Source organism: Eucyclogobius newberryi, unplaced genomic scaffold, assembly GCF_026437365.1.
Source record: "Eucyclogobius newberryi isolate DKJ021-1_F unplaced genomic scaffold, fEucNew1.0.hap1 SCAF_3, whole genome shotgun sequence".
In the NCBI taxonomy this organism is placed as follows: Eukaryota; Metazoa; Chordata; class Actinopteri; order Gobiiformes; family Gobiidae; genus Eucyclogobius; species Eucyclogobius newberryi.
Window position 1 is genome coordinate 31074964 of NW_027315945.1, and position 26275 is coordinate 31101238.

The 26275-nt window shown below is 37.4% G+C and overlaps 1 protein-coding gene across 1 annotated transcript in view; it reads left to right on the forward strand.

Moving 5' to 3' along the window:
* cers2b (ceramide synthase 2b) overlaps nucleotides 1-26275 on the forward strand; it is a 28919-nt gene that overhangs the window by 238 nt on the left and 2406 nt on the right. The window contains exons 2-8 of the mRNA XM_072460301.1: nucleotides 15766-15939; nucleotides 16740-16857; nucleotides 18007-18125; nucleotides 20644-20701; nucleotides 21464-21514; nucleotides 21603-21695; nucleotides 25119-25247. Coding sequence (XP_072316402.1) covers nucleotides 15767-15939; nucleotides 16740-16857; nucleotides 18007-18125; nucleotides 20644-20701; nucleotides 21464-21514; nucleotides 21603-21695; nucleotides 25119-25247 — 741 coding nt within the window. The 5' untranslated portion in view covers nucleotide 15766. The remainder of the gene's footprint in view (nucleotides 1-15765; nucleotides 15940-16739; nucleotides 16858-18006; nucleotides 18126-20643; nucleotides 20702-21463; nucleotides 21515-21602; nucleotides 21696-25118; nucleotides 25248-26275) is intronic.

The window sequence follows — 26275 nt, forward strand, 5'->3', positions numbered from 1 at the left end:
CCTTTGGACTCTTTGGACCCTTTGGACTCCTTGGTCTTTGGACTCTTTGGACCCTCTGGTGGTCGGTGAGCTGTGTGAGCGTATTTGATGGGTAAAGATAGCCCGGAGCTGCCGGAGCACGAGGCGCAGGAATGCCTGAAATGTGCGGGATTTGAGTGAGTCACCCGGCACCAGGACGATGCTCTAAACGTCCACGGCGTGACCCGCGTTAAGTGTAGAGCGCGCGCCACTGCTGCACGAGGCCCCTGCTGCACGAGGCCCCTGCAGAATGTGTGTCAGGCTGAAGGCTGTTTCACGCCTGAGAAGTACAAATACTGATAAAATGAAGTACTTCTCTGGTTGGATGTGCAGTTAAAGCTCAGACCAGTGAAAGTGAGTTCAGGGCAAAAATGTAATCACATTTTCCCCTTCGTTTTGATCCATTTTAGATTTAATGATCAAGGTTTTCCAATGTATGATTCTGATTATCAAGATTATTATTATTGAGGATATGAGGATGTTTATGATTATTATGATGATTATTATGATTAAGATTATGATGCTTATGATTATTATTATGATGTGATGAGTAATATTATTAGTATTATTATGACTATGATTCTTATGATATTATGATTTTTTATTGAGTATTAGAGTATGATTATGATTACTGTGATGGTGATGATTATGATGATTATTATGATTAAGATTATGATTATTATGATGGTGATTATTATTATTATTGAGTATATGAGTATGATGTTTATGATTACTATGATGGTGATGATTATAAGGATTATTTTGAGGATTATTATTAGGATTATTAGGATTAGGGTTATGATGCTTATGGTGATTATTATTATTATTATGACTATTTTTATAATGACTCTTTGGATTATTATTATGACTATTATTATTATGCTGATGCTTATGATTATTTTTTTCTATTGTCATTATTATCCTTTATTTGTACAGTTTAGCCTCTTGAGACTTAACTCTGGTGTCAAGAGGAACAAATTATTCCATAAACACAAAATACACACAAAATAAACTGTTACTTTTGATTAAACAATATTCCAACATTGAAACTGCATTTCAGTCTCTCCTGGATCCATTCCTTTTAAATCAGGTGGACCATCTCCCACCTGCTTTGTCGCCATGGAGATATTAATTGGCCTCGAATGTTCCGCAGTGTGGCATCCGTCTCGCGTTCGTTCAAATGTTTTTATTGCTCTAAAACACCTTAAAACATATATTCCCTCTGCAGTAATTAATATCATGTCATTTCAGAAAAGCTAAATAACTACTTCATCTTTTAATAACACAGCAAACTAACTTATAAAATTAACACATATTCTCAAAAGTGACAAAGTCTCTGATAAGATATTGGTAGAGGCCTCACTTTTTATCATGTTGCGTTAGCAGCAAACAAAAGCGATTAGTTTGTGGATAATCACCAGGGTCAGTGGCGTAATTAGCCCGTTTCACAAGTGTCATAAATACGGCCTTGTGTGAGTTCTATAAACCGGATTAATTTGTCTGTCAGTGACGCTAAATACACAATGTGATTTAGTGTGATTTGAACAGCACACACATTTGTCATTAAGAACATCGCCATAAATACATTATCCACTACTGCACCGCTGACGATTAATTATACTACATTGGGTTGAATACAATGGTTTGGAGAAGTTTTGACATCGTTTTCCAGTTTATTTATTCCTCGTTCCTCTAAATTATGGGGTTAAGTTAAGGTTAATTTGATTTATTTGAGCTGATTTTCAAGCTGTGAAAAGATGAAGTAGATATTTCAACATTTTTGGGCCCGTGCAAACATTCAGAAGAGTTTTTTTCAGATGGGGAAGTGAAGCTGAGTGGACAAACAATGCACAGAATCAGCTCTCAAACCAAAGCGACGCGTGAAATATATACCGTATTTTCCGGACTATAAGTCGCACCTTTTTTCATAGTTTTGGCCGGGGTGCGACTTATACTTATACTTATACCTATACTCCGGAGCGACTTATATGTGATGTTATAGGAGGATATTATATTATTTTCACACTTGCAACCGCATTTCATACTCCAGTGTGAATGGTATATTATGCATTTTTTGGCTGGTGCGACTTATACTCGTAAAATACGGTAATAAAAACATAATAATAACAATAACATTTGGGAGATTTAAGTGTGCCATTTATAATTAATAAGGCTGCAAAATAAGCAGTTTAAGAATAAAAATACAACAAACTTGCAGTGCAATCTTAAAAATAAAGATATTGATGTGATATTTCTGAACTTTTTTGGTTAATTTGACGGTTCCATCATGTTTTATGCATCAATTAAACATTTGAGCACATTTATGGTTTAAAGCAATAACATCGTCATCGAGATAATCCCAGAAACATATATATAATGACAAATATATTTTTGTCACAATCCTATGTTCACCTTTTTTGGTGTGTCCAGTTCCTGCTTGTCTCCATGACGACGGTATAGGTATTTATTTGCCTGGAATATTTTGCAGTGTGGTATTAAGCCTATATCTCCATGGAGACAGGTAGGCAGCACCGAGATGCCAAGCAACAGGTCAGATTGCAGAAAGAATTCATAAATGCCATACTATGGGACATTTCAGGCAAAGCCGTTAAAGTATCTCCATGGAAACAAGCAGGTGGCAGGTGCAACTGTAAAACAGGCCAAATTGTTTGGGTTCAGTAATTAAATAACTCATATAACTTGTCATTATGAATTTTGAATATTCTGATAATATTGAGATGATATTACGTGGTATAAGTTAATCCTTGGTTTAGTCCTGTTTTAGTCTTCCTTTAGTCCCTGGTTAAGTGTTGTTTTAGACTTGCTTTAGTCCTGTTTTAGTCCTTGTTGAAGACCTGGTTGAGTCCAGTTTTAGTCCTGGTTTTGTCCCTTGTTTAGTCCTGTTTTAGTCTTGCTTTAGTCCAGTTTTAGTCTTGCTTTAGCCCTGGTTTTGTCCTGATTTACTCTTGCTTTAGTCCTGGTTTTGTCCCTTGTTTAGTCTTATTTTAGTCTTGCTTTAGCCCTGATTTTGTCCTGGTTTTGTCCCTTGTTTAGTCCTGTTTCAGTCTTGCTTGTCAGTTCAACAGAAATGTGTTAAAACGTGACTTTAAATGTGTTCGTCGAGGTTTATTTCTCCCGACACATGTGAACATGACGTGTAAAATGAAATATCACTTCATATATATATATTTTTACTATAAACGACATGCACAGTCTCATATCGTCCAGACAACGTGCACGACTTTGACCATTTGTCGATGCACTGCGGCCCTAAACGCAGTCGGTGGCGTGGATCTGAAATAGCGAGCGCCATTGGTGGTGCGTGTTTACATTCCCTGGACGTTCCCGGGCCCCGTACCAGGACGCTCTCTGCTCCGGAGGCTTCGTCCTGGTGTTTGGTGGAAATGAAAAGCAGCTGGAGCAAGACTCAACTCTGTGTACAATCACGACCCACGGCGAGGGAGAGAGAGAGAGAGACACCATGAACTTCCTCCCCCGCCCTCCCTCCCCCGCCACAGAGCCGTCCGTTATGTTTATTGGACCTCTGAAATGGTCAGAGTCTGGTCATGTGATCCCACCAGCCAATGGAAAGGCCAGTCGGGGGAAAAAGTGCTTAAAAATGCTGTTTTTGTCCCATGATCTCATAGTTTGCTCCGAAGTTATGATTTAGTGCGTTTATTGTGACTTTGGATGTTTAAAATGGGCTGTTTCCCAGTGAACTTTGGCCGACACAAACATTTTTATCAGATGGTGATTTATTTTGTGTTACTCAAGTAAAAGTATCACATTGAAAACATCCACTTAAAGGCGCAATGGACGATTTTTCGGCGATTTGAGAACTCAGGCGGAAGTGCTCATGCCACTCTCCCGTGTGGACTGATACAACACACATGTGCGTTTGTTTATTAGCGCGACGGAGCGCATCGCATCTCTCGTCTCCCGTAGATTTCTGTCCACTTGTGCGTCAGCTCGAACTGTCTTTCTCCGTCTTCATTTTGCCCCGTACACTGAGGGAACTATATTATGATAGATCCATGCGCTTAGGCACGCGGAAACGTGGGGACGAGCCTGACGCGGCTGCAGGTGAGCGGTAGGTGCGTTTTATGATTGATACGTGGCAGGACAAATGATTTATCCACGCCACGAGGAAATATGATAAAAAAAAATGCTGAAAAAATCGTCCATTCCACCTTTAATAAAAGTAATGAACATAAACATGTATTTCATATAGATTTGGAAGAGTAAAATGTAAAGATATTAATAAAGAATTGTGTTGATTTTGGGTCAGCAGAAGCAATAGTAGTAGTAGTAGTAGTAGTAGTAGTAGTAGTAGTTATAGTAGTAGTAGTAGTAGTAGTAGTAGTAGTAGTAGTAGTAGTAGTAGTAGTAGTAGTAGTTATAGTAGTAGTAGTAGTAGTAGTAGTAGTAGTAGTAGTAGTAGTAGTAGTAGTAGTAGTAGTAGTAGTAGTTTTAAGGTCCTTGGATCAGAAACTGTTGCTTGTGCTTCGCACCCGTTTTCGGACCAGAGGAGACAGATCCTTCCAGGCTGTTGCCCCCAGACTCTGGAACGATCTTCCATTCTCCCTACGGTCACTGGACTCAGTTACTGCTTTTAAGGCTCAGCTTAAAACCTTTTTATTTAGTCAAGCCTTTTAAATGCACTTGTTTTACAGACTGATTTTACTGTATATTGTTGTATATGTATTGCTCACTGTAAGTTTTTTGTGTTTTTATTGTTTTATTCTGTGTTTTGTGAAGCACTTTGTGACCTCTGTCTGTGAAAGGTGCTATATAAATAAAATTTACTTACTTACTTACTTACTTACTTAGTTATAGTAGCAGTAGTAGTAGTAGTAGTAGTAGTAGTAGTAGTAGTAGTAGTTATAGTAGTTATAGTAGTAGTAGTAGTAGTAGTAGTAGTAGTAGTAGTAGTAGTAGTAGTAGTAGTAGTTATAGCAGTAGTAGTAGTAGTAGTAGTAGTAGTAGTTATAGTAGTTATAGTAGTTATAGTAGTAGTAGTAGTAGTAGTAGTAGTAGTAGTAGTAGTAGTAGTTATAGTAGTAGTAGTAGTAGTAGTAGTAGTAGTAGTAGTAGTAGTAGTTATAGTAGTAGTAGTAGTAGTAGTAGTAGTAGTAGTAGTAGTAGTAGTTATAGTAGTAGTAGTAGTAGTAGTAGTAGTAGTAGTAGTTATAGTAGTAGTAGTAGTAGTAGTAGTAGTAGTAGTAGTAGTTATAGCAGTAGTAGTAGTAGTAGTAGTAGTAGTAGTTATAGTAGTTATAGTAGTAGTAGTAGTAGTAGTAGTAGTAGTAGTAGTTATAGTAGTAGTAGTAGTAATAGTAGTAGTAGTAGTAGTAGTAGTAGTTATAGTAGTAGTAGTAGTAGTAGTAGTAGTAGTAGTAGTTATAGTAGTAGTAGTAGTAGTAGTAGTAGTAGTAGTAGTAGTTATAGTAGTAGTAGTAGTAGTAGTAGTAGTAGTAGTTATAGTAGTAGTAGTAGTAGTAGTAGTAGTAGTAGTAGTAGTAGTAGTTATAGTAGTAGTAGTAGTAGTAGTAGTAGTAGTAGTAGTAGTAGTAGTAGTAGTAGTAGTAGTAGTAGTAGTAGTAGTAGTTTTAAGGTCCTTGGATCAGAAACTGTTGCTTGTGCTTCGCACCCGTTTTCGGACCAGAGGAGACAGATCCTTCCAGGCTGTTGCCCCCAGACTCTGGAACGATCTTCCATTCTCCCTACGGTCACTGGACTCAGTTACTGCTTTTAAGGCTCAGCTTAAAACCTTTTTATTTAGTCAAGCCTTTTAAATGCACTTGTTTTACAGACTGATTTTACTGTATATTGTTGTATATGTATTGCTCACTGTAAGTTTTTTGTGTTTTTATTGTTTTATTCTGTGTTTTGTGAAGCACTTTGTGACCTCTGTCTGTGAAAGGTGCTATATGAATAAAATTTACTTACTTACTTACTTACTTAGTTATAGTAGCAGTAGTAGTAGTAGTAGTAGTAGTAGTAGTAGTAGTAGTAGTAGTAGTAGTTATAGTAGTTATAGTAGTAGTAGTAGTAGTAGTAGTAGTAGTAGTAGTAGTTATAGTAGTAGTAGTAGTAGTAGTAGTAGTAGTAGTTATAGTAGTAGTAGTAGTAGTAGTAGTAGTAGTAGTAGTAGTTATAGTAGTAGTAGTAGTAGTAGTAGTAGTAGTAGTAGTAGTAGTAGTAGTAGTAGTAGTTATAGTAGTAGTAGTAGTAGTAGTAGTAGTAGTAGTAGTAGTAGTAGTAGTAGTAGTAGTAGTTATAGTAGTAGTAGTAGTAGTAGTAGTAGTAGTAGTAGTAGTAGTAGTAGTAGTAGTAGTAGTAGTAGTAGTTTTAAGGTCCTTGGATCAGAAACTGTTGCTTGTGCTTCGCACCCGTTTTCGGACCAGAGGAGACAGATCCTTCCAGGCTGTTGCCCCCAGACTCTGGAACGATCTTCCATTCTCCCTACGGTCACTGGACTCAGTTACTGCTTTTAAGGCTCAGCTTAAAACCTTTTTATTTAGTCAAGCCTTTTAAATGCACTTGTTTTACAGACTGATTTTACTGTATATTGTTGTATATGTATTGCTCACTGTAAGTTTTTTGTGTTTTTATTGTTTTATTCTGTGTTTTGTGAAGCACTTTGTGACCTCTGTCTGTGAAAGGTGCTATATAAATAAAATTTACTTACTTACTTACTTACTTACTTAGTTATAGTAGCAGTAGTAGTAGTAGTAGTAGTAGTAGTAGTAGTAGTAGTAGTTATAGTAGTTATAGTAGTAGTAGTAGTAGTAGTAGTAGTAGTAGTAGTAGTAGTAGTAGTAGTAGTAGTAGTTATAGCAGTAGTAGTAGTAGTAGTAGTAGTAGTAGTTATAGTAGTTATAGTAGTAGTAGTAGTAGTAGTAGTAGTAGTAGTAGTAGTAGTAGTTATAGTAGTAGTAGTAGTAGTAGTAGTAGTAGTAGTAGTAGTAGTAGTTATAGTAGTAGTAGTAGTAGTAGTAGTAGTAGTAGTAGTAGTAGTAGTTATAGTAGTAGTAGTAGTAGTAGTAGTAGTAGTAGTAGTTATAGTAGTAGTAGTAGTAGTAGTAGTAGTAGTAGTAGTAGTTATAGCAGTAGTAGTAGTAGTAGTAGTAGTTATAGTAGTTATAGTAGTAGTAGTAGTAGTAGTAGTAGTAGTAGTAGTTATAGTAGTAGTAGTAGTAGTAGTAGTAGTAGTAGTAGTAGTAGTAGTAGTTATAGTAGTAGTAGTAGTAGTAGTAGTAGTAGTAGTAGTAGTTATAGTAGTAGTAGTAGTAGTAGTAGTAGTAGTAGTAGTAGTTATAGTAGTAGTAGTAGTAGTAGTAGTAGTAGTAGTTATAGTAGTAGTAGTAGTAGTAGTAGTAGTAGTAGTAGTAGTAGTAGTAGTAGTAGTAGTAGTAGTAGTAGTAGTAGTTATAGTAGTAGTAGTAGTAGTAGTAGTAGTAGTAGTAGTAGTAGTAGTAGTAGTAGTAGTAGTAGTAGTAGTAGTAGTAGTTTTAAGGTCCTTGGATCAGAAACTGTTGCTTGTGCTTCGCACCCGTTTTCGGACCAGAGGAGACAGATCCTTCCAGGCTGTTGCCCCCAGACTCTGGAACGATCTTCCATTCTCCCTACGGTCACTGGACTCAGTTACTGCTTTTAAGGCTCAGCTTAAAACCTTTTTATTTAGTCAAGCCTTTTAAATGCACTTGTTTTACAGACTGATTTTACTGTATATTGTTGTATATGTATTGCTCACTGTAAGTTTTTTGTGTTTTTATTGTTTTATTCTGTGTTTTGTGAAGCACTTTGTGACCTCTGTCTGTGAAAGGTGCTATATGAATAAAATTTACTTACTTACTTACTTACTTACTTAGTTATAGTAGCAGTAGTAGTAGTAGTAGTAGTAGTAGTAGTAGTAGTAGTAGTAGTAGTAGTTATAGTAGTTATAGTAGTAGTAGTAGTAGTAGTAGTAGTAGTAGTTATAGTAGTAGTAGTAGTAGTAGTAGTAGTAGTAGTTATAGTAGTAGTAGTAGTAGTAGTAGTAGTAGTAGTAGTAGTTATAGTAGTAGTAGTAGTAGTAGTAGTAGTAGTAGTAGTAGTAGTTATAGTAGTAGTAGTAGTAGTAGTAGTAGTAGTTATAGTAGTAGTAGTAGTAGTAGTAGTAGTAGTAGTAGTAGTAGTAGTAGTAGTTATAGTAGTTATAGTAGTAGTAGTAGTAGTAGTAGTAGTAGTAGTAGTAGTAGTAGTTATAGTAGTAGTAGTAGTAGTAGTAGTAGTAGTAGTAGTAGTAGTAGTAGTAGTAGTAGTAGTTATAGCAGTAGTAGTAGTAGTAGTAGTAGTAGTAGTTATAGTAGTTATAGTAGTAGTAGTAGTAGTAGTAGTAGTAGTAGTAGTTATAGTAGTAGTAGTAGTAGTAGTAGTAGTAGTAGTAGTAGTAGTAGTTATAGTAGTAGTAGTAGTAGTAGTAGTAGTAGTAGTAGTAGTAGTAGTTATAGTAGTAGTAGTAGTAGTAGTAGTAGTAGTAGTAGTAGTAGTTATAGTAGTAGTAGTAGTAGTAGTAGTAGTAGTAGTAGTAGTAGTTATAGTAGTAGTAGTAGTAGTAGTAGTAGTAGTAGTTATAGTAGTTATAGTAGTAGTAGTAGTAGTAGTAGTAGTAGTAGTAGTAGTAGTAGTAGTAGTAGTAGTAGTTATAGCAGTAGTAGTAGTAGTAGTAGTAGTAGTAGTTATAGTAGTTATAGTAGTTATAGTAGTAGTAGTAGTAGTAGTAGTAGTAGTAGTAGTAGTAGTAGTTATAGTAGTAGTAGTAGTAGTAGTAGTAGTAGTAGTAGTAGTAGTTATAGTAGTAGTAGTAGTAGTAGTAGTAGTAGTAGTAGTAGTAGTTATAGTAGTAGTAGTAGTAGTAGTTATAGTAGTAGTAGTAGTAGTAGTAGTAGTAGTAGTAGTAGTAGTAGTAGTAGTTATAGCAGTAGTAGTAGTAGTAGTAGTAGTAGTAGTTATAGTAGTTATAGTAGTTATAGTAGTAGTAGTAGTAGTAGTAGTAGTAGTAGTAGTAGTAGTAGTTATAGTAGTAGTAGTAGTAGTAGTAGTAGTAGTAGTAGTAGTAGTTATAGTAGTAGTAGTAGTAGTAGTAGTAGTAGTAGTAGTAGTAGTTATAGTAGTAGTAGTAGTAGTAGTTATAGTCGTAGTAGTAGTAGTAGTAGTAGTAGTAGTAGTAGTAGTAGTAGTAGTTATAGCAGTAGTAGTAGTAGTAGTAGTAGTAGTAGTAGTAGTTATAGTAGTTATAGTAGTAGTAGTAGTAGTAGTAGTAGTAGTAGTAGTTATAGTAGTAGTAGTAGTAGTAGTAGTAGTAGTAGTAGTAGTTATAGCAGTAGTAGTAGTAGTAGTAGTAGTAGTAGTTATAGTAGTTATAGTAGTAGTAGTAGTAGTAGTAGTAGTAGTAGTAGTTATAGTAGTAGTAGTAGTAGTAGTAGTAGTAGTAGTAGTAGTAGTAGTAGTAGTAGTTATAGTAGTAGTAGTAGTAGTAGTAGTAGTAGTAGTAGTAGTAGTAGTTATAGTAGTAGTAGTAGTAGTAGTAGTAGTAGTAGTAGTAGTAGTTATAGTAGTAGTAGTAGTAGTAGTAGTAGTAGTAGTTATAGTAGTTATAGTAGTAGTAGTAGTAGTAGTAGTAGTAGTAGTAGTAGTAGTAGTAGTAGTAGTTATAGCAGTAGTAGTAGTAGTAGTAGTAGTAGTAGTTATAGTAGTTATAGTAGTTATAGTAGTAGTAGTAGTAGTAGTAGTAGTAGTAGTAGTAGTAGTAGTAGTAGTTATAGTAGTAGTAGTAGTAGTAGTTATAGTCGTAGTAGTAGTAGTAGTAGTAGTAGTAGTAGTAGTAGTAGTAGTAGTAGTAGTTATAGTAGTTATAGTAGTAGTAGTAGTAGTAGTAGTAGTAGTAGTAGTAGTAGTAGTTATAGTAGTAGTAGTAGTAGTAGTAGTAGTAGTAGTAGTAGTAGTAGTAGTTATAGTAGTAGTAGTAGTAGTAGTAGTAGTAGTAGTAGTAGTAGTAGTAGTAGTAGTAGTAGTAGTTGTAGTAGTAGTAGTAGTAGTAGTTATAGTAGTAGTAGTAGTAGTAATAGTAGTAGTAGTTATAGTAGTAGTAGTAGTAGTAGTAGTAGTAGTAGTAGTAGTTATAGGAGTAGTAGTAGTAGTAGTAGTAGTAGTAGTAGTAGTAGTTATAGTAGTAGTATGGTAGTAATAGTAGTAGTAGTTATAGTAGTAGTAGTAGTAGTAGTAGTAGTAGTAGTTATAGTAGTAGTAGTAGTAGTAGTAGTAGTAGTAGTAGTAGTAGTTATAGTAGTAGTATGGTAGTAATAGTGATATTACATTTTTTTTCCGTTCAGTCCAGTTAAGAAATACTAGCTCTCAAATGTAGTGAGGTAAAACATACTGAAGGAAAGTACAGATACTAAAAATGATACTTAAGTGCAGTACTTTTACTTTAGATAGTTACATTCCACCACTGGAATTCAGTAGGATGTTCGTTACATTTTGATATGATAAATGTGTTGAATTAAACTTGTTTTGAGTCGCTCTGACTTTAGTTTGTTGCTTCTTTGTTTTAAATGATTTCTTCTTTCAATGTATTTCTAGTCGCACCCTTTCAGACCGGTCAAAAAACCCAGACTAAATAAATGTAAGAAGTCAACAGGACTAGTCTAATGAGGTGGAAACGTTTGGTTACTGGTTAAAAAAACCTCCAAAGCCAGATAAAGCCGGGGTCTGAGCGCGTGGAGTCCAAAGCTCAGTGTGTCGTGCTGCAGTGACAGAAAAGAGGAGCCACGACTGACCTGATGTGGAAAAGGACAAACCTGCTCACTCGACCACGGAACACATGTGACAGTCTACTATCATTTACTCTGAGCATGTACTCTGAGCATTTACTCTGAGTATGTCATTTACTCTGAGTACACCATTTACTCTGAGCATTTACTCTGAGTATGTCATTTACTCTGAGCATTTACTCTGAGTATGTCATTTACTCTGAGTACACCATTTACTCTGAGCATTTACTCTGAGTATGTCATTTACTCTGAGTATGTCATTTACTCTGAGCATTTACTCTGAGTATGTCATTTACTCTGAGCATGTCATTTACTCTGAGTACGTAATTTACTCTGAGTACGTCATAAACGACATAAATGTGTTGACTTTTGAGTATTAAACTTGTTTCCAGTTTAGATTTACTGTATTGGTGCTTTAGACTTTCTTATTTTCATATATTTCTGCTTTCAGTGTATTTCATTTCTATTCTATAATTCTGACTTTCCATCGCGGCAAAGTATATCCTAAATAATTGATGGTTCAAAAGTTACACAGAAAGAGCTTGGACTTTTTCTCCTCTGCCGCACATTTTTCCTTTTCCAAACGGGAGAGTCGAGCTTTACACACCACTCTGTCTCTGTGGGCCAAAAAGGGGAATCCTTGTGTTTAGTTTTCTGGCACGTGCGAGCGTTCGGGCGGAGCCGGGGGGGTGCGTTCAGGCCGAGCCGGAGGGAGCGTTAGGGCAGGGCCGGGGCAAGCGTTAGGACGGAGCCGGAGGGTGCGTTAGGGCGGAGCCGGGGCGAGCTGGGGTGAGCTGGGGTGAGCTGGAGGAGGTTTTTACAGCTGCAGAGGAACAGATGACATCATAACTTTCACTAGCAAGGACCATGACCCGATGCAAAGTGTTTATAGGCACGAGAGAAACTTGAACAACACAAATGTAAAGACGTTGAGATGAATTAGAGGAATTAAAAAGAGGGTGTGAGGGAGGGGCACGACGTCGTGAACACAGGTGTATGTGATCTGGATGCTCAGTGCAGCCGCAGGAAAGGGCGTGGTCCTTCTTCATTTCTACCCACAGCAATTAACAACGTAAACCTGAATATTGCAGGTTTTGAATGTGAATAAAAGTACTCAATTGCGGTGTTAATCAAGACGCTGAAACCCACGACTAGTGTTAGAGGCGGGAGATGATGACAACGATTAATTTTTTAGAGTGCACCGGTAAAAATGTTATGCCAAACTAACAAAAAAAAGTGCTTCAACGTTCTTTAAATGTATCAACTATTTTATTAGATTTACAATAACAAACAAATCCTAATGTTCATAGTTTGCAATGAAATAGCTTAAAATACTATCTTATTTGCAAACGCACATCTGCCATTTATTCACTTTAAACGTGTTATAGTTCAGGTTCAGCTGTAAGACAAATGTGAAAAGACTGTAAATATCACTTTAGTTTAGGTTTGAATTGGACTTTGGTTTCCATTTTTATGTTTGGAGCATTTTATTTATTACAAACAGTATACTCAATGTTAAAATGTTGCATATTTCCAAAACATTCACGGTATTATCCATATTTAATGATAATCCACCACATCTAAGGCTTGTGTTGTATTATTGGATAAATATAATGATATTGTAACTCATACTTTTCTGTCACATGCTTATCTCTGTGGAGTTGTTATCGTTTTGCCTGGAATGTTCCCCAGTATGGCATTAAACTGATATATCTTATGTATTCTACCTTGAACAAAGTGCATTCTTACATTGAGCTGCTCGTCTCCATGGAGATGGATAAGTTCAGAAGTGCATAAACTTAGGACTTATCGACTGATGCTCCACCTGACAATATTATACTTTGTTAAAAACAACATTCTTAAACATATTACAATTCCTTGCACAAAGTAGTAGTTATTTATCTAGAATTAGTCAATTAAAATAGAAAAAGTTGTTCTCCATTTAAAATGAGAATCAATATGTTGTTTTACTCAAAAAAAGAAAGATAAATATGTTGAAAAAAAGGTTGATTGCACTTGGAGGCAGAAATGTTGATAATATCATGAATGTTTTTTTGAAAATATACAAAATTTGATGTTGAATATGTTTTCTATAGTGAAAAATGCGTCAAAAAGAGATGAAAAAAAGTGATGTTCACTTTCAAAAAATGGTAAAAGGTGATATTTTTGATATTTCTGTTTAATTTCACAGACATTTCACATTTGTCTGATGATTAAACCTCAACTAATACATTTGAAGACACATTTCTGTTGGATAGACATCACACGTTATCGAGATATTCATTCTTGTCAATTTCGCCAAACCAACTGAATCAAATTGTGTTCAAATACTCAAGATACAAGCTCTAAATCTGACAATGTTTAAGTCATTTGCAGTGTTTCCAGTGGGGGTTTCCTGCCTCTATCTGTTTTCCCTTTGAAATGAGCTGTAGTGGTTCCCTCCCCCTCTGAATTAGACGCTACACGAGGCACATATGGCCCGAAACATGAGTCACACCCCTCGGATTCTCCCTCTCCCCGCCACAGCCGCCAGAGCCACGCCCTAAACTCAGAGCAGAAACATTCAAGAGGTCTCGGAGGAAAACCCCGCTCCGAGCAGCTGCCGTCCACTGTCTCAGAGCGCGAAGGGAAAGAAATGTTCAGGCCTGTCACGCAAGAACATAAAGAACGTTTAAAGGTCGATGTATTTTTGGCTGGAAATATGTATTGCCTTTACGAACCGATGAATTACTTTGTTACTTAAAGTCCATGTGACAGATTTTTTACTTATGACTTAGTTTGGTGGGACAGAACCTGTGGTAAATATTTATCATAGTTTGACTTGTGTTAAGTTGCAGTGTGTGAAGACATTTTGAAAAGTAAGAGTAAGAGAATAATGGAATCCCTCTGTGATGTCATCGATGTGCGACGTGCCATTGAAAACGCAGTGACATCTTACACTTCACGGACACACAAACAACAAAGTAAAAGTGTTATGTTATATTATAGTGTGGCAAATCATAACTGTTGTGTCATTTAGATGGATTTTGGCTCTTGTTTACAGTATGGTTGCTAGGTAACAGTTCTGCCCGTGTCATGTTTGCAGCCCGTGTCCAACCAGGAAGTACAATTATAAACTTCACAAAAATGGTCAAACTGAGGACAAATGGGCTAAATTGTTATATTTATGTTATATATATTTTGTTTGTTTTATCTGTCATATAAAAGTACAGATACAGGATGGTGAAGAAGTACTCAAGTAAAAGTAAAATTGAGAATCGAAGCATTAAATGCAGTGATTTTGAGAAAGAATTGTGCTGATAGAAGCAATTTGAACCAATTTCCTTTTTCCTTTTTTCCTTTTTTGTGTATATTTTTAATTACTCAACGTCAGCTCAAACTTTTCAGTCCAGTTCAAAAATGTAGTGGTAGTCAAACTGTAAAAATGTAACTTTAGCACAGTACTTTTACTTTTGAACGTCGCTACTCTCCACCACTGGCAGATACTAATCAATAATAAAACTAATATAAAATCTAAATGCTAATATGTGGGAAGTATAAGATGGAACTTTTCTGAATAGTTTTGAATGGTTTTGATTGTCAAAAGTATCGCAAATCAGATACTAATGGATGCTAAAACTAGTATCGGATCATTTGAATAAGCGTCAATACTAAAATAAAATAATAAATAAAATCACTTTAAAAGGACTACATTTGATAGTTTTAAAATGATCTCAAGCGTAGTAAAAGATCACAATGTTTATTAGAGAAAGTACTTTTGTTTTACGTGGAAAATGTCAGTAATGTCTAAAACGTTGACCCAAAAAAGAGCATTATTAAATTATTAGATTGACATTTTAACATTGTGACAACACTAATTAGAAATAACCCTAAGCCACAAGTCTTGTGGCTTAGCAATTTTATTTTATCTTAAATTGTGGTATTAAAATTGATTTTGAGCCGTTTATTTACTGTCAAAATTTAGTTTGTACTTTCAATATTATGATGACCTGCTTTATTTCAATATAGCAATAATCAAATATTTTCCCTTTCAATCTCGACCTTTTGATTTTCATCTAAAATAAAAAACACATTAATAAACCCAAAACATGCACAATATGTCAAATTCAGACACTTACAATACAGTTTACTTTAATCTTACTTTACATGTAATAATACAAGCAAAAACTTAAGTTCCTGAAGAAATAAAATAAATATATTAATAGCAGCTTCGATGGAACAAAGTGATGTCGACTGTTCCAGTGAAGTCGTTGGGTAATTAGAAATCACTGGTTCCTCTATTTGAAACAGGCTATTTTCATGTCATATTGTGAAAAACAACATTACTGTGACTGGCCTTGAATTACGGAATTTTAAACAACCTACAATCATCGCATTTACACATATTATTCAAATGTGAAAGAGTTTCTGAGTGGCCTGATGAGACAAAGATATAAATGAACCTCTCACAAAGAGTACTGGAAAAAGAGACAATGCTAAATAATAAGTGGAATAAGTGCTTGAATTAAGTAGTATGTATCTTGATTAGAGTTTGTTTTGACTGTCTTAGAATAGGATTTGCCATTGAAACCAGCATAGAATGTGTTATTTTGCTAAAACTAAAGAAAAGAGAAGCATTATCTCACTTAAAATTAGAAACAAAAAGTTGCTGCTCTTAAAATTAAACAAAAAATGTAAAAAAAAACAGCTTATTTTATTGGCAAATCGTATATTTTAACCCAAAATAGACTCAAACCCAGGTAAATATTACTTAATCCAAGCACATTTTAATACCAGAACGTGTAGAAATGACATTGTTATTGTTGTGTTTTATTCAGAGCTGAACTGGAATAATGCCGTGCTGCAGTTCTTCAGATATTATGTTACCTAAATACTCGACGTTGCCATTGGGGCCTCTGCTTGATGCCCGTGTGACCTTTCTCTGGTTCAGGATGCTGCAGGACTTCAGCGAGTGGTTCTGGCAGGAGCGGCTGTGGTTCCCCAAAGGTCTGGGCTGGGCCGACCTGGAGGATCGAGACGGACGGGTTTACGCCAAGGCCCAGGACCTGTGGGTGGCTTTCCCCATCGCGGTGGCCTTCCTCATCATACGGCAGATATTCGAAAGGTCAGTGGAACGTCACGGTGCAAATCAAATCGACCAATCCACACTGTGCTCAAAGAGGCCTTGAATGTAGAGCACTAGTTTTGATTTGAGCAGTTTAGGCCACAGTTATTTTATTACTTGTCCGCCGCACTTAGATTATTGATTTCTACAATATAAAAAAATAAATTATTATAATCTTTTTTTATAAAGTACCACCGACAAGGCAAAATAGCATTAAATGAAATATAAAAAGCGGTATTAAGTCAAAAGATAAGAGCGCGTGAAGCAATTTTTTGTCAAAATCCTGCGTGAGTCTGGGATGAAGCGGCTCCATCCCTGCCTCCGTGTCTGCTAGGCGCAGTGTTAACTAATTTATATCGCAAATACACCTTTTAAACCCGTTTACCACATTATCTCCAGGGCGTTTTGCCGTGACTAAGGCTGCACACTTAGAAGCGTCAGTTCTACCAATGAAAAAAACATGCTAAATCTACTGTTACACGCTCCTGCGCGTCGTCCATCAGCTAGTGCACGAAATGTCTTCACACACAAAAAACAATACATACAATACATAAAAAATAGTTGTGGCTGGCAGTTTTTGACAATATATTTACAGGATACAGTCTGAGAAAATGGTATTGAAATAGTCATATGTTTCAGCTTCCTGTTATAAGCAACATTTTGATGACTCCGTTCAAATGGTGTAATACTTCGTTAATCGTCCTAGTTCGAGATAAACATTTAAACTTTTCTTCACCTTTCTTGATGTCGCGTAGCAGTTGTGTTGACTTTACTGACTTGAGTTTCGTTTCTGTTTGCAGGACCGTAGCGACGCCTCTGGCTTCGCTCCTCGGGGTTAAAGAGACCGTGCGGCTCAAAGCTCCTCACAATCCCACACTGGAGTCCTACTACTGTAACGTGGCCAAGAACCCCTCGCAGGTACGCGCACTCGCACGGCAACCAGCCCCTTTAGCCCCGTGCCATATTGCGAGACATTCCAGGCAAAGCACAAACTTTTCCGTGGAGACAAACAGGATCTGAGGCCAACAAAGTTCAGCCATGTTGTGTCATCGTTCCCTCATCAAACGCCCTCATCAAGAGTTCTCCAGACTCACAAAACATTCTATTTCAAATTTACCAGATTTAGAACTAACGCTGTCTTATAAAATACATTGTCAGAACAGCAAAAGCAAAGGTGAAAAGCAAATTTCCCCCCTTATTTTCTTTCTTTCTTTCTTTATCGTAATAACTTTGCCTGATACTGAAAAAAGAGCCAGGGTTTCTCAGGAGAGTTGTCTTCGGCTCGATGTCTGCAAATGTTGCAAGGCTGTTTTTTCCCCCCAGAGACAGCAGGGGGCGACGACGGACACTTCAAACGCCCCAAAAATACTTATTTAACCATCACAGGGACCCACAGAGATGTTCAATAAGGTGAAAATGTTACTTAGTTCTGCTTTAAGTCCATAAATCCTTGAAAGACTCAATCTGAGCATGTCTGCCATCAAATCATTTCAAAAGCATGCTTATATTAGCATGTCTGGGCACGCTAGCTTCTATTTATGTCCCTATGTTAATATCCCTCAACTGCAGTAGCAAGAGTGCTGACACCTAAACCAATGTGTGGTTTGCACTTTGCAGTACATCCGTGACATACTGTAAGTTCAAAACATGAGATGCCAAAGTAAAGGTCTTCAAGAGCATGTTTAATTGTACGTGAATAATACATAATATGTGTCCTTTAATTTGATCAAGATCGATGCTTTTCAGTTTCATTTTGCTCTAAACATGGGTTTCTAGGTGACATTTTGACAACAGTATTTCAACATTCAAAAGAGATCATTTTTAGTTTTGAAATGTATCAGCCTGAAACCCACGGATACAGGGACATGTCATCTATTATTCCCATTAATACTATTCTCTTTATCGATAAGATTCTCATTTCACCGAGCGCAGTGACGTATGAACTCTCTGTAAACCTCAACAATACACAGATTCTACCAAAGAAAAGTGATGATGAGCGTTATGATTTTGAGCCGTACAAACTGCACACAAAACACACACTTAACCTTTTTGTCTTCATGTCCACAGACTTCTATAGCGAGTCTCTGTAAACAAACTGGACATTCAGAGCGACAGGTGCAGCGCTGGTTCAGGCGACGGAGGAACCAGGACCGGCCCAGTCTACTGAAAAAGTTTAGAGAAGCCAGGTAAACGATTATTCTTCTATTTAAAGCATTTAAACAAAGCATGAAAAGATTAACATCCAGAACTGCAAATACTCTAAAAGACAGAAACAAGGCTGTCTTATGTCAGATAATCAGATTAATTTAAGAAGTGAGTAGTAGCTTAACAAGTTTAGAAGTTTTACTATAGGAAACTCGATTATGGACATAACTTGTTTAATTTAAATTTTGACTGATTTAGAAATACCGTGTTTTCCGGATTATAAGTTGCACTGGAGTATAAGTCGCACCAGCCAAAAAATGCATAATAGAGAAGAAAAAAACATATATAAGTTGCACTGGAGTATGAAGTGCAGTTGCAAGTGTGAAAATAACAAATAATATCACATATAAGTCGCTCCAGAGTCTAAGTATATAAGTATAAATATAAGTATAAGTCGCACCCCGGCCAAAACTATGAAAAAAGGTGCGACTTATAGTCCTGAAAATACGGTAATTTAGTCTGAAAATATGCTTATTCTTATGGGAAACGTGCAAATTACTTTTCCCATTGGCCAATAACTTGAAATTACTGTGGAACATTCTAGGCAAAGCAAAAACATCTCCATGGAGACAAACAGTTAGCAAAACCCTCCTCCAGAAAAGTCACACCTTTATCATATATTTATCCTGAATTTAAGTCATTCTAATCTTGGCTGCACAATATGTCGCATTCCAATTGTAATCAGATCACAAAGACTGTCGTTCATTTGTACGTAAGGGAATGTCCACTGTAAACAACAACATATATATCAAATCATTCCGTTTGTCGATGTCCATAAAGATGTTCTAAAACGCACTGGATTCAGTTGAGTTTTCCTCTCAGAGTCCGCGCTCCTGGATGTGTCTGAAATGTCCCCTCAGAACAGAATCCTCCTTTAATCCTAAATCTAATCGCATTTATTATTTTTATTGGATCTGTTTGTTTCTCTAATGGCGCAGCCTCTAATTGTCACCCACAGACACATTCATTTTGGCTGTGTCAGTGAAGCGAGGCGGTGTGGATTATGAGCGTTAATGACAGCGTGGTGAAGCCGCGGCCACACCCTCGCGCCCTTTCATGCGCCTCGCTGTCGGCGGCAGACGCAGGTTAAACCAACACAGCATCGGGCGGTGATAAAAGGCCAGTGAAGAGCCAGCTGCAGCGGCCACAATGGGAGAAATAGATCTGTGTACTGAGCGTACTTTACCTGTAGTTAAAAGTCTGCAGTTTAAATATAGGAAAGCAGAACAAACAGAGCAAACAAACAGAGAAACGATGCATTACGTTAGGCTATTTATTATTTATTTTCATACACGTTGAGGCTTGTGCAGCTCAGGTCCAGCGGGTTTGATAGTGAAGACAGGATATTTGGAGCTGTGGAGATAAGATTACTGTTCAAATGAAAAAAGAGACCATTCGATTGGATTTTTGATTTATAGTGAAAAGTAATTTGTGCGAGGAAGAATGTTTAGAGTATTCTGTCTACCATGTCCTGAATGCTTAACAGTTATAGAATACATAGGTTAATTTGACATTGGGTTGTATGATGTTATCTTATATCATCTTTTTATTTATTTTATTTATTTTATTTATTTTATTTATTTTATTTATTTTATTTATTTTATTTATTTTATTTATTTTATTTTATTTATTTTATTTATTTTATTTATTTTATTTATTTTATTTATTTTATTTATTTTATTTATTTTATTTATTTTATTTATTTCCCCTCCATTCCTTATTAAGAAATGAGAGGTTTTCTGTCTATAGGAGTTTTTGTTTATAAGACTTCTTCTATTAAGTTATCTGTCCTTTTCCTCTGTAGCCACCTGCGTTGCAACAATTAAATTTCCCCATGTGTCGACAATAAAGGAATATCTTATCTTATCTCATCTTATCTTATTATAGTGTAAAAAAACATTGTTTGTAGTACATTTATTTAAAAGAAGAAAATTGCGCACACACTCAGGTCGTTTAGTCGACTGTGTGTCTTAGTTGATTTATTTGGTTTATAAGGATTCGTATGCGCAGATTTATTCTAATTCTATTCTAATTAGAGTCAGTGCAGATATACAGAATGTTTAAGGCCCTTAAAGCACGTAAACACGACATCATGACTAGAGAGACGTGCGGTCGATCAAGTGTGGAGCGAGGTATCTAAAGTTTGGAGGTGTTCAAAAGTAATACAGTATTCTGAACATGTATTTTCAGTGCACGTGCTAGAGGAGATCGGCCTGTTGCATGTGTGATCTGGATGTTGATCTTTGATGGTGTTCTTCTTCTCCCTCTGTGTCTCGGTTATCTGTCCGTTCATCGCTTGTCGTGACACAGGATATTAAAAGTTCGACACCTTGTTTTATTTTGTTTGGGTTTTGACTCTAAGCCTGTCACTGTAACATTAGCCATTTACTGTGTTTTGTGATTAACTGATTTGTCAAATTGAAATATACTGTCAATTTCTCATTGACTAAGTATAAAGCGTGTGTGTGTGTGTGTGTGTGTGTGTGTGTTCTCTTTCAGCTGGAGATTTACCTTTTACCTTCTTGCTTTCATTGCTGGCCTCGCCGCCCTCATCGATGTAAGTTTAAAGACATTTCATGTCGCGTCTGTGTTTCTGTCACTGTATCTTGAGGGTCAGACATGGCCTTATGCAGCAGAGAAGCCTCAGAGGTCAGAGTTAAGTGTCAGGACTAGATCAGGACTAAACCAGATCTAGACTGGGGTAAATCATGACCCAAATCAGGATTAAATCAGGAATAAATCATGACTAAACCAAACTGGAAGGACTAAAACCAAGACAAACCAGGTCTAAATCAGGACTGATATTGGACCAGAAGCAGCGCAAATCATGGTATAAAACTGGGAGCTAACTGTCACTGAACCAAGACTAAACCAGGTTCAAACCAGGACTAAACCAGGACAACACCATCAGGACAAAACCAATACTAAACCAGTGCTACAAAGACTACACCCAGTACATTCTTGGTCTCAATCAGGACTGTTAAAGGACCAGAACCAGAACTATACAAGCTCTGTCACTAAACCAGGACTAAACCTAGGCTGGACCAGGACTAAATCAAGGTTATAAGGACTACACCCAGTGGGTCTAAATCAGGACTAAACCAGGACTTGATCATGACTAAACCAAAGCTATAAACCAGATCTAAATCAGGACTGAATTTTGACAAGATTCAGAACAATCAAGTGTCTAAACCAAGACTAAATCAGGACTAAACAACTAAAATGGGTATCACATTACCTCTGTGAATCAGAAAACCTGTCTCATGTATATTTTTGCTGTTTCTTTTCACATTTCTTGAACCTGTTTGTCTCTGCGCAGAAACCCTGGTTATACGACCTAAAGGAGATGTGGGAGGGCTTTCCAGTTTTGGTACGCGCTTGATCGCTTCATTTGATTAAATCCAAACCACAGTTCTTTGTATTTGTGCTTGATTATGTATTGTTTGCCTCCCCCTCAGACCCTGCTGCCCTCTCAGTACTGGTACTACATGATCGAGCTGGGCTTTTATGGCTCGTTACTCTTCAGCGTGGCCTCTGACGTCAAGCGCAAAGTAAGCAATTTCATAGTCTTTCCAAACAATATGTGAGTCATCTTTTCAAACGTTCCTCTCTGAAACGCAACATGACAAAGAAACCATCCACTTGTCGACCAATCCTAAATCTCTGAATTATTCTGTGCATAATGTGGTAGAGCTGCAACCGACCAACAAACCAACATCTAGTCATTGGTTCAACTCTATTTCTTTTCTTGCTCTTCTTTCTTCTTTTTCTCCTTTTTGTTTATTATAATTAGTTGACTACCCTATGTTGACTGAGATTTTGATATTTACCCTCCGATTGAACCTTTATTTGTCTCATAATGGGGAGATTCCAGGGTTGCAACACAGAAGTAAATAATAAAAGCGCAGATAACCTATAAAAACACTTGCAAAAAACCTCTTATATGCTTAATAAAAACAATAATAACACTTTTATTTACAGCTGTTATATGGACAGAATACATTGCACCAGAATGATAACGTTAAATAGAGATTTAAGTCTTTATTTAACTATTTTTGTAAGTTTTTGTAAAAAAGAATCATTGGGAATTGGGCAGAACAATTTATGAAAAAAGTCCCAATTAAAAGTCCCAGACTCAGCAGGATTATTTATCGACAAATGAACTGAAACTAACAAGCACATCCAGTATTTCAGAGCATGTTTTCAGAAAGTCAAAACAAATGAACGTGACAGAGACAGAGAATGTGTAAAACTCACTTATTGCATCACTTTAAACCTTGAAGCACAGTGTGATTTCTGACCCTGGGTGGACGTTAGACCCTCATTAGACCCTCGTTACACATGTATTCCACTGTTGAACTTTGCTCGATCCTTGAAGGTCCCAGTAAAAAGTGAAAATACAAATACTGCCACACCACACGCAAACGTAACAACACAACTGTAGTCAAATGTAGTCAAATGTAGTATTATTAGTAGTATTATTATTATCAGCAGCACAGGTGAGGAGTGAGCTGAAGAGGATTAAAGTGAGGAAGGCAGCAGGACCTGATGGCATCAGCCCCAGGCTCCTTAAGTCCTGCGCAGATGAACGGTGTGGAGTTATGGAGCATGTCTTCAACATGAGCCTGAAGCTGAGGGTGGTACCACAGGTCTGGAAGACCTCCTGTCTGGTACCTGTGCCTAAGACACCGCGCCCCAAAGACCTCAACAGCTTCAGGCCAGTGGCTCTCACGTCCCATCTGATGAAGACACTGGAGCTGGTCCTGGACCACCTCCGCTCCACCATGAGCTCAGCCATGGACCCGCTGCAGTTTGCATATCGGTCTGGCATCGGAGTGGAGGACGCCGTCATCTCCCTGCTGCACCGCTCTCTCTCTCACCTGGAAAAGCCTGGCAGCTCTGTGAGGATTCTGTTCTTCAATCTTTCCAGTGCCTTCAACACCATCAGCCGCTGCTCCTGAGGGACAAGCTGGAGACGGCTGGTGTGGAGTATGACCTGGCAGAGTGGATCCTGGACTACCTCACAGACCGACCCCAGTTTGTGAGAGCCCGGAACTGTGTGTCTGACACTCGGACCTGCAGTGTGGGGGCGCCCCAGGGCACTGTCCTCGCGCCCTTTCTCTTCACCCTTTACACTGCAGACTTCAGACACGACACGGACAGCTGTGTCCTGCAGAAGTTCTCTGACGACTCTGCCATCATCGGACTCATCACGGACGACGATGACGCGGAGTACAGAGGACTGGCGCAGGACTTTGTGGACTGGTGTCAGCGGAACCACCTCCTCATCAACGCGGGGAAGACCAAGGAGATGGTGGTGGATTTCCGCAGACGCCACCCCACTGCCCCCTCACCAGTGAACATCCAGGGACGGGACATTGAGAGAGTGGACTCATACAAGTACCTGGGTGTTCATCTGAACCACAAACTGGACTGGACTCATAACACAGACGCACTGTACAGGAAGAGCCAGAGTCGGCTCTACCTCCTGAGGAGACTCAGGTCTTTTGGAGTGACAGGGCCACTCCTGAAGACCTTCTATGACTCTGTGGTGGCATCAGCTCCTGTACGGTGTGGCCTGCTGGAGCAGCAGCATCACAGAGAGGGAGAGGAGGAGGCTGGACAGAGTCATCAAGAAGTCCAGCTCCGTCCTGGGCTGTGCTCTGGACTCGGTGCAGGAGGTGGGGGACAGAAGGGTCCTGGCTAGATTCACATCTATGCTGGACCATGAGTGTCACCCCCTGCAGGACACTCTGTCCGCTCTGGAGAGCAGCTTCAGTGAGAGACTGATCCACCCTCACTGGGTGAAGGAAAGGTTTCGCAGGTCTTTCCTTCCTGCTGCTGTCAGACTTTATAACAAAAACTGTTAGTACTGAACACTCGCAATACTGACCTAACCTAATACTGATGTGCAATTCTGTCATATGTGCAATTGCTGTTGGAATTCTTGTGCAATTCATGTGCAATTACTGTGAAATTCATGTGCAATCTATGTGCTGTCGTGACACATATTCATGTGCAATTACTGTCGTGATCACATGCAATAGTATTTATGTATTTATTTGTCTATGGGAGTTTTTTTATTTATTTATAGGAGATCTTCTACTGAAAGTGTTTTTCAGACTTCCTATAAGTGATCTGTTCTTCTGGATCTACCTCTGTATCTACCTGCGTTGCACCAATGAAATTTCCCCAAGTGGGACAGTAAAGGAATATCTTATCTTATCTTATTAGTATTATTATTATAGTAGTATAGTAAAAATGAACAACAACCGAACAACTTAAGTTAGTTCCATAATCTTTCTGCACATTTGTGGGTACTTTTACAATGCTTTGATACTTTAACCTCAACTACCGTATTATCCGCACTATAAGGCGCACTTAAAAGCCTTTAATTTTTCTCAAAAAACGACAGTGCGCTTTATAATCCAGTGTGATTTATATATGAACTAATTCTGGTTGTGTTTACTGACCTCGAAGCAATTTTATGTGGTACATGTTTTGTTTAGCTCATAGTTTGATGCGCCTTATATATGAAAAATTATCAAAAATAGACCATTCATTGACAGTGCGCCTCATAATCCAGTGCGCCTTATAGTGCGGAGAATACGGTAATACATTAGGGCCTCATTTATCTAGCATTTCTTCATGTGCTAAACAAATGAGACGTACTAAAATTTGTGTTAAATCTGACGCAAGTGATTTTTGGGTTTTTCCTAAATACAGATTATGACCAGCACAGAAACTTAATAAATACTGTATGTAACACGTGAGGATTTTTTATTTATCAGTAGTAAAGGCAAAAAATGTATAAAAAAATTCATGTTGGAGCGACAGGTGTAAACTTAAATGTTCGTTTTGTGCACCGAGATTGCAAATGCGTTAAAATGTTGTCAGTTTATACTTGTAGTTTAGCACTTTAATGGCAAACAAGGCGATTTAACTCATTTCTGTTCAATTGGCTTTTGATTCAGGACTTCAAGGAGCAGATCGTCCACCACGTCGCCACAATCCTCCTCATCAGCTTCTCGTGGTGCGTGAACTACATCCGCGCTGGAACTCTTATAATGCTGGTGCACGACTCGGCCGACTACTTCCTGGAGGTAATGTTCGGTCGTAGACAATGCACAGAAAAGCCAAGTCTGTGAGTTATTCTGTTTCGTAACTTGTTGTTGTCGTTGTTTGAATCATGTGGCTTCTGATTTTGAAACGGACAATACTAGTACAACACTTCACTTTGCTTAGTGTAAAAGAGATGTGTGAACCCCTAAGTCAATCAGTAAATCTAATTATATTTGGAGCAGAATTAGTACAAAAAAGTGCTTCACAAAAAACCCATGACATTTAAAATCACAATATAAACTAATAAAATCCTGAATACTAATTTGAAAATGAATTTAAAAGAGGAAAGTGCAGATAAATTGGTGGTAATCAAAGAGGCTGTTGGTGCAGATGGACTGGCATGTCTCGCTCAGTCAGCCCCAGGGCAGCTGTGGCAACTGCAGCTTATAAACATCGAGTGAGGAAAGTGAATCCAACATTTTAATTTCCTTTGAGTGTCCAAAGAGTGGGTTTAGTTCCGGGTTTAGTTCCGGGTTTAGTTCCGGGTTTAATTCCGGGTTTAGTTCCAGGTTTAGTTCCAGTGTTGGTCCTTGTTTTGTCTAAGTTTGTAAAATGAAATCTATACCAGATACAAAACGATGCTTTAACTATTTTAATCTGCACACGTAAAAGAACACATTAGAAATCTGTGGTCCTCTGACTCTTTTATTCTTTTTTATTGATTTTAATTCGTTTTTATTTGGTTTGTACATACTTGTTTATTCAGTTTAATATATTTTGCTTGTCTTTGGTTTGTACTAGTTGGATTGAATTGGATTGGATTGATCATCATATTTAAAAAAAACTACTGTCCTTTTGTCCTGAATATTTCTTTTATTATCAAAATGAAATGTGGCTGCAACCATTAATTGACTGTTTGCAACAGGTCGACGACTATAAAAAAGATTCATACCGTAGTCGTATTTTTATATAATCATAATCGTTACCTGGACAATACACACAAGCTTTCAGTCATCATATTTAAATCTTTATTTGGCTGATAATATATTTTAAAAGTCTCAATGTCCAA